This window comes from Papilio polytes, unplaced genomic scaffold, assembly GCF_000836215.1.
Source record: "Papilio polytes unplaced genomic scaffold, Ppol_1.0 DF821289.1, whole genome shotgun sequence".
Classification (NCBI taxonomy): domain Eukaryota; kingdom Metazoa; phylum Arthropoda; class Insecta; order Lepidoptera; family Papilionidae; genus Papilio; species Papilio polytes.
The window spans coordinates 4,259,128-4,275,622 of record NW_013527915.1 but is presented as its reverse complement, the minus strand read 5'-3'; the positions used below and the strand labels follow the sequence as shown (position 1 = coordinate 4,275,622).

The 16,495-nt window shown below is 34.2% G+C and overlaps 2 protein-coding genes across 3 annotated transcripts in view; one reads left to right on the top strand and one right to left on the bottom strand.

The window, feature by feature from the left end:
* Nucleotides 1–7,985, top strand: part of LOC106109313 (patched domain-containing protein 3) — a 28,787-nt gene extending 20,802 nt beyond the window's left edge. Inside the window, exons 2-11 of the mRNA XM_013290765.1 lie at nt 164–440; nt 1,060–1,277; nt 2,059–2,237; nt 2,840–3,183; nt 3,472–3,672; nt 3,839–3,976; nt 4,498–4,811; nt 4,922–5,134; nt 5,276–5,485; nt 5,768–7,985. Of these exons, the coding sequence (XP_013146219.1) occupies nt 164–440; nt 1,060–1,277; nt 2,059–2,237; nt 2,840–3,183; nt 3,472–3,672; nt 3,839–3,976; nt 4,498–4,811; nt 4,922–5,134; nt 5,276–5,485; nt 5,768–6,859 (3,186 nt within the window). The 3' untranslated portion in view covers nt 6,860–7,985. The remainder of the gene's footprint in view (nt 1–163; nt 441–1,059; nt 1,278–2,058; nt 2,238–2,839; nt 3,184–3,471; nt 3,673–3,838; nt 3,977–4,497; nt 4,812–4,921; nt 5,135–5,275; nt 5,486–5,767) is intronic.
* A 1,394-nt stretch (nt 7,986–9,379) lies between these two features.
* Nucleotides 9,380–16,495, bottom strand: part of LOC106109312 (telomere-associated protein RIF1-like) — a 9,650-nt gene continuing 2,534 nt past the window's right edge. The window contains exons 6-13 of one of the 2 annotated variants that reach the window (XM_013290764.1): nt 15,754–15,926; nt 15,037–15,274; nt 14,766–14,958; nt 14,476–14,693; nt 11,598–14,396; nt 11,502–11,510; nt 10,755–11,420; nt 9,380–10,134 (exon numbers count right to left, since the gene is read on the bottom strand). In XM_013290764.1, the coding sequence (XP_013146218.1) occupies nt 9,841–10,134; nt 10,755–11,420; nt 11,502–11,510; nt 11,598–14,396; nt 14,476–14,693; nt 14,766–14,958; nt 15,037–15,274; nt 15,754–15,926 (4,590 nt within the window). In that variant the 3' untranslated portion in view covers nt 9,380–9,840. Of the gene's footprint in view, nt 10,135–10,754; nt 11,511–11,597; nt 14,397–14,475; nt 14,694–14,765; nt 14,959–15,036; nt 15,275–15,753; nt 15,927–16,495 lie in introns of both variants that reach the window. The other variant, XM_013290763.1, reaches the window with a different exon arrangement.

The window sequence follows — 16,495 nt, the reverse complement described above, 5'->3', positions numbered from 1 at the left end:
TGTACGGTGTATCCGTACATACGAAATAAAACTTTATAGTTAAAAGAGAATGTTGTGGTTTATTCCTGAAACTACGGCTATGTATGGTGGTGAGCACACGCGAACTCTCATTGGAACTCTGAATGGTACAAAATTATTCATACAAGTATTATCTTTGTTACAGATGGGTTGCAAATTAACATTCGTCGACGACGTGCTAAATCGTTCGTTTTACAAACTGGGTTTAATAGTGGGGAAGCAGCCGGGGTACTTCATCATCATCCCAGTTTTGCTGACCCTACTCATGGTTACCGGTTACCAACGGGTGCACTATGAGATGGACCCTGAGTATCTCTTCTCGCCAGTCAGTGGCCAGGGGAAGCTGGAGAGGAGAATAGTCGAAGAGCACTTCAAAGTCAACTACTCCCATAGGTTTAACGTCGGGAGGATTACTCGAGCGGGTAAGTTTATCAAAATAATTGCCAGATTGCCAGATATTATTAGATAATGAATCTATATCTATATTTCTTCTAATAGTAGACAATCTCGAGATTATTAATATGGAATAAAGACATAATAATAGAATATAAAAACATATGAATGATCAAGTTGCACAATATTGCATTTTGTTTGTAAATTCTTGGAAAATAAAGGATCTCTGAGTTTAAACTATTTGTACTTTAGAAAATTTACATAAAACATTTTTATCACACTCTCTTTAAAAACACATTTATTACAATACTACCTGTTGACCGCGACTTCGTTCACGCAATATTAAGATAATAAAAAAGTACCTTATAATATGGCCGTCTATGTAAACTACCCTTCAGTAAAAGTCCGGTGGAAATCGCGCAACAAACGCGGTTTACGAACAGACAGTCAAAAAAATTAATGCTTTTATCATTATCAGCAACAAATATATCATCTTCTCGAAATTTTTAATTTTTCTTTTGATATTACGAAGAGACACTCCAATTTTATTATATGTATAGAAGATAGATAAGATAGCTTTATAGAAATCTAAATCTAAATCTAGAAGTCTACGTATTAAGATAAACTAATGCTAGTTTCCTGTAACAGGTAGATTTGGCAGAGTAATCATAGTAGCAAAGGACAATATCACAAACATGCTGCGGACAGAAGTGTGGAAGGAGCTACGTGAGCTGGACGAACTGGTGCAGAACATAACAGTAACGCTGCCAACTGGAGAAACATTTACATACAGAGAGGAATGCGCCAAATGGGAGGGGCAGTGCTTTGTCAACGATATTCTCAATCTGGATAAAATTATCGGCGAGGTAAGTGCATATAAAAGTAGGAATTAAAGGATGTATGATTTATCAAACAAGCTAGCTGTTGCTCGCGACTTTGCCCGCGTGAATTTATAAAATAATAAAAACAGCCTATGTTAGTCACTGATAACGTAGTTTTTTAATGGTGAAAGAATTACAAATCTTTCCCCTTTGTAATAATAGTAAAGATGACAAAGGCAAAATTAGGCTTGGTATAAAACCCGTGTTCCACTGTCATTTATTTGAGTCTAGAAAGTCCAGGGCTAGTCGCGCTATTAGAAAAGGGGATTATAGAGAACATATAGCCTTATGTTAGTATTTCTTATGTGTCATCACAGTCTTGTTATGGCAGCATAGTAAGTAGTTTTTATTTTTTATTTCCACTTACCGAGTCTGTATTTTGTTACATTAGATTACGCATCCATCCAGGAATCATAACAATGACATTGATTCATCAATAAGAAACAATAAAACCGCATATCATAACCTACGATCGATGACAAAGCGAAGACGCGCAGATTTAGATTTACAACATTTTTTCCTCGTTATTTGGATTAAACGAACTTTTTTAGCAAATGCCAGCATTTTTTACCAGCCTAAATAATCAAAAGTCAATTGAGGTATAATATTTTTAAAAGTAAACATGGTAATTACACTAACTTCCATTACGCCTAAAATAAACCGTTCAATTTTAAGTTTTTTTTTATCTTGTTAATAAGGCTTTATGGTAATATCCTTTCAAACTACTATTCAAGGCTTGCATTAACCTTTTGATAATTTCCAATAGGTGGAGCGTGGAGAATTGAACCTAACTTTTCCTATAATGTTCAACCCTGTGACGTGGGAGGCACACGCGTTCCCCGTGTACTTCGGCGGGGCCACTGTTGTTGATGACACGATCGTATCCGTACCCGCTGTACAACTCGTATGGTTCGTCAGGACTGATAACAAATTACAACAGGAACGGTGAGTCTTATATACGTTTGTCTATGGTCTAGTCTATAGTTAAATTGGAACAAACAAATTTTTTATTTTGTCGTTTGTCTACTAATTGTAACTTAACTAGTATGATTATGCATAGTTTTAATACCAGCATTTTGTAAAAATGTATAATAATTATAGCAATGACCATGTAACTAAACTAACATAAGTGGCTCCTATTAAATCTGAAAGGAAGCAAATCAAAGATGTTACTCTACCTCTTTGTAGACAATATTACGTGTAATTTTCGTACATTGCGTTCCTTATTACTTGTTTTCTGTATAAAACAAAGTCGGACATTTAGTTAAACAACTAAAATCTCATAACTTAAATAATAGGCACCGATCTTGACACGCTTTAAGAAATCGCTTCGAATACTAAACACTTCGTAATATTCGAACAGAATACGAATAGAAAGGTGCGAATGAATAGATAGAAACATTTTGTAATCGATCGAGATTTCTTAAATGTTGCGATATAAAATTGGCCACTGTACATAATATCTGATATGACTAATTTTATAACCACACTTTTCTTGCAGTCGCAGAGGATGCCAATTAAATATGTTTCATTTTATAAAATTGCAGAGGCGCAGCGTGGGAGGATGCATTTCTCGACGAAGTGGGCATTGCCGAGGACACAGGCCGATTTAAACACATTTCCGTCGCCCGCTTCGCATCTCGAACTCTCGACCACGAACTGGAGAAGAACACACGAACTGTCATACCTTTCTTCAGCTCTACCTTCATTTTAATGGGCATTTTCTCCATCATTACCTGCATGATGGGAGACTGGGTACGCTCGAAGCCATGGCTCGGTCTTCTTGGAAATATTTCCGCGGTCATGGCTACGGTAGCGGCATTTGGATGCGCGATATATTTAGGAATTTCATTCATTGGAATAAATTTAGCTGCGCCATTCCTAATGATCGGTAATACTTTCATCGTATTGTTTTACCATGTTACGTATTGTAAGCTACATTCTTCGCTCTCTTAGTCACTGTCGTTATGGTTTATTTTTAATGCAAACGATTAGCTAATGTCCTGACAATGAATAATTAGTTAGAAATGTGTTTAAAGTTAGATTTATCTTCCATATGCCAAAACAAGTCACCTTGAGGACTCATGTTAAATTCTTGATATGTAGATGGATGTGTACGGAAAGAAGAGTTAGTTTTTGGCGAATGACTGTAGACTAATGTTTATGATATATATTTCAGGTATCGGCATAGACGACACATTTGTGATGCTTGCCGCATGGCGTCGCACGTCCCCGCGGCTGTCGGTGCCCCAGCGCATGGCCACCATGCTGTCTGAGGCAGCTGTCTCTATCACCATCACCTCCGTCACAGACATGCTTTCCTTCTTCATCGGCATCTTCTCGCCTTTCCCGTCCGTGCAGATATTCTGCATGTACTCAGGTAACTTCTGATTCTTTAACTGCTGACCACCAATATTTGACTTTTATCACTACTTGAGTTTTGGTTGAATCAGCTCAGTAGATGGTGCATTATTGCCCAAACAAACGGATACCCACGTATTGCAAAACAATGTAATTTAAATGTATTGTATTGAATTGTTTGTCAGGTCTGGCTGTATGCTTCACGTTCGTGTGGCATTTAACATTCTTCGCGGGCTGCGTGGCGGTGTCGGGCTACCGCGAGAAGCAGAACCGACACACCATCACCTGGCTCAAAGTATTGCCGGAGTCGAGAGCACGAAAAGGTAAAGGTCTATAAAAATGTAGACATATTATGTAAAAAATAACATGTGTAAGAACAGTGTGCTTACTGATATAAAGGAGCATTGTATAGTTATTAAACTGTAGACTTTTTAGTTATAATATCGTAAAGGTTTATTGGCAAAAGCATTGCATGTGCCTTAAGTAAGCTTCAACGGTGTATCGATTTCTCGAATGTTCTTGTCCTCCCGGTATTTACTTTCACTACTCTGGTACTCGGCTGCACTCACGTAAACATATTCTATAAATATCAGAAAGTGAATTCATTCGCACCTGACTAGTGTATTATAAATTTTACAATAATAACGCAATTGTAACCTCAGCTGCATAATACTGAGATAACAAACTGTAAACTTTATTATGCTGGAGTAAAAATATAAGCCAAGTAATAAAGACAATCGGAGTAAAAATTAACTATATACATAATATGACTATAATGCGCAACAATATGTGAACTACATATTTACGTATTGTATCATAATTTTGTTTCAACCATTGTTTTCAGAAGAGAAGTCATGGCTTTATCGGATATTCTGCAGCGGTGGTATAGACGTTGCCGATCCGGACAACCCGATAGATAACAAAGAGCATTGCATCATGGCTTTCTTCAAAACCACAATGGCGAATATACTCAACAACAGTTTAGTAAAGGCGCTTGTGATCGTCGTATTCTTGTTGTATCTTGCTGGAGCCGGTTATGGAGTAACGAACCTTAAAGAAGGTTTAGAAAGAAGGAAGCTGTCTAAAGTCGATTCGTACTCTGTAGAGTTCTTTGATAGAGAAGATCTTTATTACAGAGAATTCCCGTATAGAATACAGGTAATACTAACATTCGATCATTATTCGACTTTCTTTTCTATTCCCCGCCGATTATAGACGTATTTTAAATGTACACAATTTTTATTCAAATTGTTTTTGTTTTTTTTTAGGTTGTGATCACTGGGAATTACAATTTTTCCGATCCACAAGTCCAAGACGAAGTTGAAATGCTGACCCAAAAGTTGGAGAATACATCGTACATATCGAACTCTCTGTACACAGAGTCCTGGCTGCGAACTTTCGTCAATTACGTATCGAGGAATAACGACTATCTGAACGTCACTATCGATAATGAAGTTGATTTTATAAAAAATCTGAAAGAGGTGAGATAAACTTTAATAACTATTTTACAATTGTCGTAAGAAAAGGTCAGGATTTTTTGGATACAGAACTTGTCTGTCCATCTTATCTACTAGTATCTAACCTTTTGTTGTGTTATGAAATCATTCTTTTGCATGTTTCAGTTATGGCTGTTCCCCGCAAATCCGTTTTCTTTAGATGTTAAATTTAACGAAGCAGGGGATCAAATTGTCGCGTCTAGATTTTTAATTCAAGCGATCAATATCAGTGGTACGAATCATGAGAAAGAAATGGTGAAAGCTCTCAGGGAGGTCGTGGCGGAGTCTCCTCTCAACGCTTCTGTCTTCCATCCATACTTCGTCTTCTTTGACCAGGTACACGTTTAGTATCTATTGGTATTAAGAAGATAATTATTTTGTTATTACCTTTTGCCCGCAAATCTTTCCGCGTGGAATTAAAAAAGTTAGCCTATGAGTTATATCAGACTATCCTCTACATCTATGCCAAATTTCATCGAGATCCGTTCAACAGTTTAGGCTAAAACACTAACAAACATCCATCCAACTATGCATCTAAACTCGTGAATTTATAATATTGATATGATTAGTATGAAGTATGATTATGGTAAATGTTATAATATATTTGTTTTCTTTCAGTTTGAACTCGTCAGACCAACGTCACTTCAAAATCTATGCTACGGAGCACTCATGATGATGATTACGTCGTTTATATTTATCCCGAATATCTTATGCTCTCTATGGGTAGCTTTCAGTATAATATCTATAGAGATTGGAGTCGTAGGATACATGGCACTATGGGATATCAACCTAGATTCTATATCCATGATCAATTTAATAATGTGCATTGGATTTTCCGTTGACTTCACAGCCCATATCTGTTACGCTTATATGGCTTCTAAAGCAAAAACCCCTGATGAGAGAGTAAGCGAATGTTTGTATTCTTTAGGACTACCAATAGTTCAGGGCTCATTCAGTACTATTCTAGGAGTAGTGGCGTTGTTACTGGCAGACAGTTACATATTTTCGGTCTTCTTCAAAATGGTATTCATGGTTATATTCTTTGGAGCGATGCACGGATTATTCCTGTTACCAGTTTTACTATCCCTCTTCGGCCCGGGATCTTGCACGAGAAGAACTAATGACGTTAAAGTGTCGAAAGTAGAGAAACCTTTTCCTCATCCGTATATTTTACCTCACCCACAACTGGTATTAAACGATCAGATCTTTAATGGAAAAAATATCAGTCCCAACGGTGTGTACAAGATATACGGCGACGATAAGGATTTGGGTATCGGCACTTCAGGCGAGGACACGAGCGAAAGCAGCTCCAACCAATCCCAGAGACGACAGATCGGCAACGATGGAAATTCTAGAAAGAAATATGAAGATGGATGGAAACGATCGAATTACCAGAGCACCAGTCAATTTCAGCCTTCAGGTGAACTAGATCTTTATGGACATGATACAGACAGGACATGGCAAAGACAGCGCCATGATGATGGTCGTCGGACTGGAGAGAATTACCGCAGAAGCCGTGAGTTGCATAGAGATGATGATTGGGTCGCACAACGCAAAACAAGCGACGCGGGTCCTCACCGCGAGGGGCCATACAGGGTGATGCGAGCGCACTCACATCACAACATCCACAGGACCCGCGCTCCCCGACGTTCCAACTCCCACCACAACCTAGAACACTTAGATTACGTAGCGGAAATGCGTTTTCCTTGACAGTAACCAAACAACCTCTCTATTGTATACAAATTAAGATAAAGTTTAATTCAAGTGCTCAATGTTTGGACCAAAGTTTTACTTTTCCTGTGTGGGAATTGAAAATGTTTTGCGCTTAATTGTAAAAAAAGTTGTATTAATATTATTGTAATGTGTATTTTCCATCGTAATATTAAGTGTATATGTAATATGCGAGACATAACTATGAAGGATTGCGAAAGACCAAGAGCATGAAAACTCTGCATTTTATTTTGAAAAACACAAAAGACCACAAAAATCGTTTGAATACAGCATATAATGTGTCGCACATCCCTAATGTTTTCAATTATTTTGCGATTAGAAAATCCCAGTTTCGCGTACAATATGTAGATAGGAATTGATATTTATAACACTATGTTAATGAAACACTTTATCGGAGCAAGAGATTGAGCATGGTTATAAATAATTTATTTCGAGTATCATTACGAGTTCCTAAAGTCTATATAGATATATAGTCTACAAATAAATCTATTTTAATTCAATTGTGCTATGAAGCTCTTAATCTGACAAAGTGTTGTTCTTAGCTATGATAAGTTTTATTGTAATGTGGCTGTGATTTTGCACTACCGAAACATTTTTTTTAAACAGCATGGGCATGTTTTAGGAGTGCAAAATCATGGTTATAATAGATCTGGGAAGGGTGTCTTAGCGTATAGAACCTTGTACATACGTGTATGTATCTCCATCTATATACAAAGCTTTAACGTTACCTTTTTAAAACCGTGTACATATTATTTTGTTATATTTCTGCTGCCATGTAGTGTCCTACATACATTCTGTATATTATTATAGGTCATATCTCGAATTTTGTACCAATTAAAAAACCGGAAATGTCTGACGACCGTACTTGTAGTCAATTTTTACCTTTATAAATACCCGTACACAATAACATGGGACCTGAAGACATAAGTCATTGTAAAAGACGTATTTTTATACGCTAAATGGCGGTGTAATGTATCAAAGTCCCATGTGTTGCTTTTCTGTATAAATGAAAATCATAACTTGTGGCTGCTGCGGCCATTGCTAAGGACTGAATAATGTAAATATATTTTGAGGTTATTTTATATGAAATAAAATTAGTTTTTTTATTAATCATTTTCTTTTATTTGAACTATAATTTACAAAGAGAGAAAATAAGGCTCACATTAATTATATAAACGACAATTTTTGATTTCACTTAGTCAAGAACACAGATCTGAATAAGAAAAAATGAAAATAAACAGAACACAGTAACACAAAAAATGTAACATCTTTATGATGAATCAAAAAAATCTTTAACAGAGATCCTATTAAATTAGTATCTTTCATGAGGTCATAAGATAAATGTTAAACTGACCTTAGAAGTTTAATTTATTGTCTTAGGGCCTGTCCCACCACTGGCTGATAGAGCCTCAGATAGCAAAAAAGTGACTTCACTGTCAGATAGTTTACCAAAATCCGACATTTCCATCACATATTTCATACATTGGATTGTTATCTGACAATTTAAAAGAATTGTGGAACACACTAAATAGATAAATATATATCTACCAACTTCTGAATATGAACCCTGTATTATCACCAAATATAATCAAGGGATATTATAAGGCAAAAATATACTAATATACTACTAAACATCTGACAACATAAACGGTGAATCAATGCATTTTTTTAAACTATAAGAGGGCTTATTTCGAATATTGTGAGAAAGTTATCTTTACTCAATTTTGGAAATATCATCGAACATACATAAAAAAAAACTAAAAAAAATCTTTTAGATAAAAGATTTTTTGAAACCATCGAAATTTTAAAAAAATTGGTGAAGTGTAAAATCATTTTTAAAACACTTTAGAAAGGCAAGTTTTAAACATTTTTGTATAAGGGGTGCAGCCAAAACATACGCTCGCTTGATTTTCATAAAATCATTTAAAAAAAACTTCATTAACTATAAAATACTTATTTGTTGTTTCCGAAAATGTAATTTTAAAATCTAAAATATGTAAAACTAGTTAATGTAGTGTAATTAATGATTTTTTTACTTTTACTAAAAAGCTAATAAAAACGCATAAAACCTAAGTGCACTTGCATGATTTTTTTTCTTATGTAGTATTATAATCAAAAAGCGTTTTCCGTTTATCAACCCCTTAAGAGACCAAATCTCATTTTACAGAATCAACTCATAAAATAGCAGCGCCTTAATGGTGAAAATGTCAGCAAGTGTTTAACCCGTAATTCGATAGTGTATCAATCAACTAATTGAACAAAATAAACCAGTTTAGAGAAAAAAACGCGAGATTTTTTTAGTGCTGGTAAAAATATTTTTTACTAACAAAAACTCCGTCAAATTAAGTAACCGTTCTTTGTTTTTTTAATATTAGCTGTTGCTCCCGACTTCGCTCGCGCGATATTAGAACATAATAAAAATATATCCTATGTTACTGATAAATTAGCTTTACAATGATGAATGCATTTAAATCGTCCCAGTGGTTTTAAGTTATTTCAATACATATAAAAATACAAATCTATCATTATAATATTAGTGTAGACTATATAACTTGCGTACAATCAGAGCCCGTGATGGTGTTGTTTTCAGAAAAAATGCCTTTTTGACAAATTCTGCCTCTTCTAATTATCTCTGAGTTGCATAACGACAGAATAATAGTAAAAAATATTCAACCGTTTGCCCCTGATCGAAATATTTTCGTATTTAAAGCTTTGTTCAATGCATTATTTTAACGACTATTTTTTTGTGTTCTGATAAACTTTTATTGTAAAAGTAAATAAAAAGTATAACAATACTTTCCTAAATCAGTAATCGTTCATAATACTAAATCAAATAAGACTTAGTTCATGTGTCAATACAATTTAGAGTAAATAAATTGTTTTACGCGCAAACGTATTGAGTATGGTTCCTTATCAAATAAATCGTAATAAATCAACGTAATTACCAACAATTAGGAACATTATTTTCCTTCATTTGTTCTGTCAGATATATTTTTTAATATATCACTACACAATTTAATTAAATCTTTAGTACTAAATCTGGACGATAAATATTCTTGTAGCACCGATAAAGTTCCATTTGCAGATACATTCCTGTGTTGATCCAATATTGTGGTTAACGTGTCGTCAGAATTAGAAATATCCAATTTTCTTATTAATGTTTCCGTTATACAATCCATTGGTAAATCATTCGCGATCTCCTGTTTCGAAGGTTCGTCAAGATTCTCACACAAGTGACTGAGAAAGTCTGGTTTCTGAAAAAAAAAGGGAAAATTAAACATTTGAATGAATATTGAAAATAAAATAAATTTAAATAAAAATAAATTAAACCGGACTGAAAGTCTTATGGATATCTTTTCAACCATTATCATACAATGGATCAAGTAAAGAAATTAGTGGATACAAGCTTTCCCCCGCGACTCTGAAAGCGTGAATTGAAAAAAACAAAAGTAGCCTATATATTCTTCCAGACTATCCTCTAAATCAGTGATTCCCAACCATTGTGTCGCGGCACTTCTGTGTGTCAAATTTTTATTATTACCTTGGAATTAATCCCTTAATAAACGTTAGTTGGATTTCGTATTCGTATATTTAAATATTTTGTCATAAACTATGTATGCAGTGTGTTATAATAAGTAAATAATTTTTATCTTTGTCTTTGTGTGCCGCCAAATTTTAAAATCGTTAAATATGAGCCGCAACAAAAAAAAAGTCGAGAATCACTGCTCTAAATCAATGCCAAATTTCATTGAGATCCGTTCAGCCGTTAAGGCTACAAACTCTAGCAAACATCCATCTAAATTTTCACATTTATAATATTAGTAATGTTTTAAGACTTTTATCAAATAATTATTAGAATCGATATTAAACATACTTTGAATAGATATGCAATTAAACACATTGTAGTCATGTCCCCGGACTGTAGAGTTTGTGTCTGAGTACTGAGGGCTGCAACTTCTGTCTGAGTTGAAGCTAACGAGAGATTCAACTCCGTCTGGACTTCCATATCTATTTTATTATTCAATTCATCATCCAATTTCATACTTTGATTTTCATTAGTATCTTCAGTTCTTGGTAATTCATTTGATTTGGTTTTATCAGCATATTCTTTTAAAACCTTTCTTGCTACTTGTACTTTAGGCGTTTTAATGCTGAATTTGTTAATTTCTAATTCCGTCAATTTTGCTAAATCACTAACCGTAGTCACTTTTCCTTCAAATTCCTTTAGAAGTGATGATTTCGTGTCTGTTGATGACAGTTCATCGATAATAATATGAATAGTATCGTTGCAATTAATAAGTAATTTATAAATTGGTTCAGTGTCAGACAAATTCTTGTTTACTTCTACAGCCGTTTCTTCGAGAGAATTCATTTCGCTATCCTCTGAACTAATTCTATCACTTTCCGTGAAACTTTCGACGGTTTTTGTTAAAGCATTTTCTAATTTTAATAAATTATTGAATACAGTATCTAGCCTCTTTGGAGATTTAGGATTAGCGGGAACTCGAGCTAGTCGTTCAGAACGCTTCGCCATAGAATTCTGCGGAGAACGAATACCACACGATTCTATGTATTTTTTAACACAAATTGTCGTCGAAACCGGTGGATCGTGGAAACTTACCCTTTTTCTCTGAAATAAACATAGAAATTAGTACATCAAATAGTAATTTTCAAGTAAAATTAATTCAAACTTGTAATATGAAAAATTTAAACGTACTTTAGACGCCGGAGAGATGGTGGCATCGTCAACAATGTTTATTTTTCGTTTTAAAATAGGTCCCGAAGGACTACTGTCAGGTATAGGTACAGGTCTCCTCAGTTTAAGGAAAGTCGAGTTATCTTCAATTTCAACCGGTTCCCTATTCTCACTAGTTGAATACATGATACGTAAATTTCGTCTAGCAGACGTATTTGTAGAGGGTGATTTTTTTTCCTCGGGCTTCAATGAATCAAAATTATTCATTCCTTCAGGTACACATAACCCTAGCATTTGCGCCGCTCTGCCGGATCTCACTTGTGGTAGATTCTTCTTCAAAGACAAACATGAACTGGGACTAGAGTTATTCAAAATCGGTCCATTCCTAGGAGGCGATTGATCTCTCTTATCCGGAGAGATTTTATCGTTCGTAAATATTTCTGGTGAATTTGAATTATTGTACGGTTCACCGTTACTTTGGACGGGTGACGATAATTTTATAATTACGAAATCTCTGCTAGTTTCTGGAGTTAATGATTTCTGTTCTTCCCGTACGGGGCTTAATGTTTTAATCGGAGATATCTCTAACGTACTCTTCATGAAGTCTTGTTTTCTTTGTACGTCATCTTTAAGTGGGGAACAGTAATTGTGGTCATGTTTGTTTGTCTCATGTTGTGCGTTTGTCTCATTTTGATTATCGCAGTTTTCATCAGTTACTGTAGATTGCAGTGGTAAGTTTACGTCAAGTAAAAGATTCGGATCTTGTGGTTGTGTATCGGCATATGCCGTTTCCTGACTATCATTATTACTGCATGTATCTTGGGAACTAATGGTCAATGTTGGATAATCATTTTTTATTTCCGTAACTTCATCAGAACTAGAAACGCATTCGACTTGTTCTGTATCCATTTCTGCTGTTACGTCATTCGTTTTATCTTGAAGTACAGTCTTGTTTCGGGATAATTCAATATCTTCATTGGTTTCAGCCGCTACTGTATCGTTTTGTACATCATTTTGAGTATCTAGGAACATAGATTGTTCATCACTATGTTTTGATGGTTTTGTTAATTTAGTTAAATCCTTTATATTTTCTAGGGATACGTAAGGTATCTTATTTATATGCTTAGCTGGTTTAACGGATATCGTGGATATAGTAGAATCTTGTGAACTCTCTATAATATCCTGAGATTGAGTTGTACTTAAATCATCAATTGAATCACTATTTTTATCAACACTTCGTGGTGGCGACTTCATTTTTTCTTTTGGTTTTGTATCATTTTTGGTTGAGACTTTACTTGATTTTGGCTTGCTAAGTTTTTCGATACTTTTTCTCGTAATAATAGTCGCGTTGGTTTCAATCGATTTTCTAGTACATCTGGATGAATTATTATTTAAAAATGGATGACCTTCAACCATGTCGATAGCTAATATTTTTTCAAGGCGAGATGGTCCCCTACCAGGTTTTTTAGTAGATTTTGAAGTGTTATCTTTGCTTAATGTATGGGGTGTGGCGACATTGTTCTTGTCAATATTTTCATCACAAATATCTGTATCAGTAGTTGTGCTGTCGATCGTAGAATTAGAATCGCTTTTAATTGCATCATCTTCTAAATCAGTTGTTTCCGATATTTTTTGAGTTTCGTCTTCAATAACTGTGGATACGATTGCTGTGACTTTTGCTTCTTCGTTAGACAAATTTTGTTCAGAATTTTTATCAACATTGTCTACATTTTGGGTTACGTTATCCGCCGGTGGATCTATTAGTTTTGGAACGTCATCCAACGGTTTCTCCACATTTTCCAAAGATTGATTTTGTGTAACTTGTTGCTCAGGAATTATACTTTGGGAGTTATTTTGATTTACAGAACAACTTCGCTTTTTAAATGGCGACAACTTGTGATCTTCCAATTTCTTAGGCTTTCTTTTCATTCGTGCAGGTCTAACTGCATTCATTTTAGGAGGTGCAGAATTAACAAGATTATCATCAACTGTCTTTTTCCTTTTAGGTGTTGATAGAAGATTCTCATTGACCGTCGAGTTTAAATCATCCATTTGCAAACCAGACTTTTCAATTAAATTTTTTACATTTCTAAAGACTCTGTCTTTTATTGCCATACGAGGTGTTTTTGCATTACTATTTTGTTTCTGTTCAATATTTGAATTGGCTGATACTGAGTCCGAGATTGTCATTTCTTGAATATGTTTTTTAGGACTGGCAATAAATATGTTGTCAATAATTGTTGGCACAACATCAGAACATGGCATGTTCTTTAGTATTGAAGATTCGACATTGTCTTCTACAGTGTTGGATTTGCTACAAGATGTTGAATCAACAGAATTTGTTTTATAAGCTGTTTTGAATTCATCCTGGGACTGAGACAAATCTTGATACAAGGCAGGTATATCTTCTCTTGTGCGTTTTAATTTTTCTTTCTGGTTATCGGTCAATTTCTTCGGATTAAACTTCCAATTAGAATTTACAACAACATACTCCTCTCCGTTTTCTACAACTGTGTCAATTATATTTGAATCCTTTTTCTTACCCTTCTTAGGTACTTTAACTTGTGGTTCAGTAAAATTATCAAGAATACCAGGACTTACACTTCTTTCACCTGATATATTGGAAGTTACTGTTCCATTTTTCTGATTGATAATGTTATTAATGATATTGTGAACACTTTTATCTGTTCCAGTAAAGCATTTGCTGAATTTTTCCAACTCATCGGATATTAATAATTTTAGATTACAATAAGCTTCTTGCGCAAACAATATTTCCAATGGCTCAAAAAGTTTCACAAGAAAATTGGCAAGGTCAACATCCTGAAAACAAAAATACATGTTGCAATTATTACTTATTTAACTAATAAAATACCAAGTCTAAAATTTATGGATGACTTACTTTTTCAATTTGTTTGATATTTTTGGTTACTATTTTTAGAACATTATTAACAACTGACACCGTTGTTTTAGCTAAATATTCATCATTTTCTTTGGCAAGCTTATTGAGCATTGAAATAATTGTTTTCTGAAGGAGTATTAAGTTATTTTTCACAGAACAGTAAATAATATCCTCCATGGTATACAGCAAGGTATCTACACATTTGTGAATTAAATTATCTGAAAGGTGAAAAATAATGTTTTACTTGAGTTTCTTCTGCAATAAGATGTTTTCTAATGACTGTTACTTACCATTTTCGCTATTTTTTTGTATTCTTTGGTTTAAAACGGTAAGTGAAACTTTGAATACAAAAGATTTATTTAAGGTGCCTGTAATAGCAGGATTGCTGATGATATCATAAATGTCGTTATCAATACAATTTTCTTCCACTAAAGTGGTTGCAAAATTATATAAAGCAAACCATGCGTCTACAGAAACATCCACCTGTACAAAAAAAATACAATTCCTCTAATGTTAACCTGGAAAGATTAAAATTTTATATGTAGAAAGTAAAATTCTTACCGAGGCAAATGCACTATCTTCACAATTCAAGGGCAGTAGAAGCATTTGATGTAAAATATCAACAGAAGTTGCACAATTAATTTCACAAATTGCTTCTGCAATGGCCGTCCACAGCAAGAGGCTGTTGTTTTTGTAAACATCCAGTTTTAGACATTGTACTGTCACTTGCTTTAAATATTCTTGAGCAATAAACTTCGCTAGGGGCTTTAACTTACTAATAATTTCTTTTCTATTGAATCTGAAATTAAATAAATTGTAATTCAGTCACTCTTAACACTAAACAAATATTGTATCATTAATGTAACAATTCCGACTTCCCTCCATACATAATATATGAGTAATGTATACATAATCTTGATCATATATACAATCTCCTTGTTAGAAAAGCTAATTTTACATAACATGCTTCACCTACTAACTCTGTATGTCTTTGATTCACAAAAACATCGAGTTTTATGACATAGTAGCTTTTGCCAGCGACTCCGTCCGCATGGAATTTAAATAAAAACGAAAGTGAGTGGCTTATGTATTCTTCCAGACTATACTCTAAGACTATGACAAATTTCATCAAAATCCATTCAGCCGTTTAACCTACAAACTCTAAAAAACATCCATCCATCCATCCATCTAAACTTTCGCATTTATAATATTAGTAAGAAGTAAGACAAGATAATAAAATAATTAATTTCATGTATATACATGTATATAAATACATACCTTGTAAACACACAGTCAAGAGAAGGGCTCAGTAACATAGAAATAATATTTTGCAATGCATTATTCTCTTTATTACCATGTTCAAAGACTGGTTGCACCATATCATTGATATCAAGTACAGAATTTGTCACTATGTGAAATACTAATTCGGACAATCTGTCACAACTATGACACTGAAATAAGAAAAAAAATAATTAAAAGATGCAAACATAAATCAAATTAAAAAACAAACAATTTACTATACTATCGGAGAAATTTAAAAATTGCAATTGTTTGTAAAGCAATAGGACACAGCATTTAAATGTATGTGAAAAAATCCCGTCATTTTCTCAACTCACTGCTGCCTTAGTTATTTGTAAGCAGAGGTAATCTCAAAGTCAGGATTAAGGCAATTTTTTCTATTTATAGAACACCCCAAAAGTCCTTGACTATACTTAAGAATTGATTGTAAATGTAAATGCATTTTGGTGTTCATGTTTTTAATTAGAAAATGGTTTGGCGGTTCAACTAGGTAATTTCTAATTTTTTTTTTATATCCTAAGGTGGCAAACGAGCAAGCGGCCATCAAAATCCGCTAAAATGGCGTAGTGACCGCTGCCCATAGACATTTACAATTACAGATGCGTTGCCTACCCTAAATTCACGAGGGAGGAGACACACATAAAGAGAATATATCTTCTTCCTATGCATCTTCTCCACCGTCAAATCCTTTTAATTTTTCCATCCTTCTTTTAAACGAAAA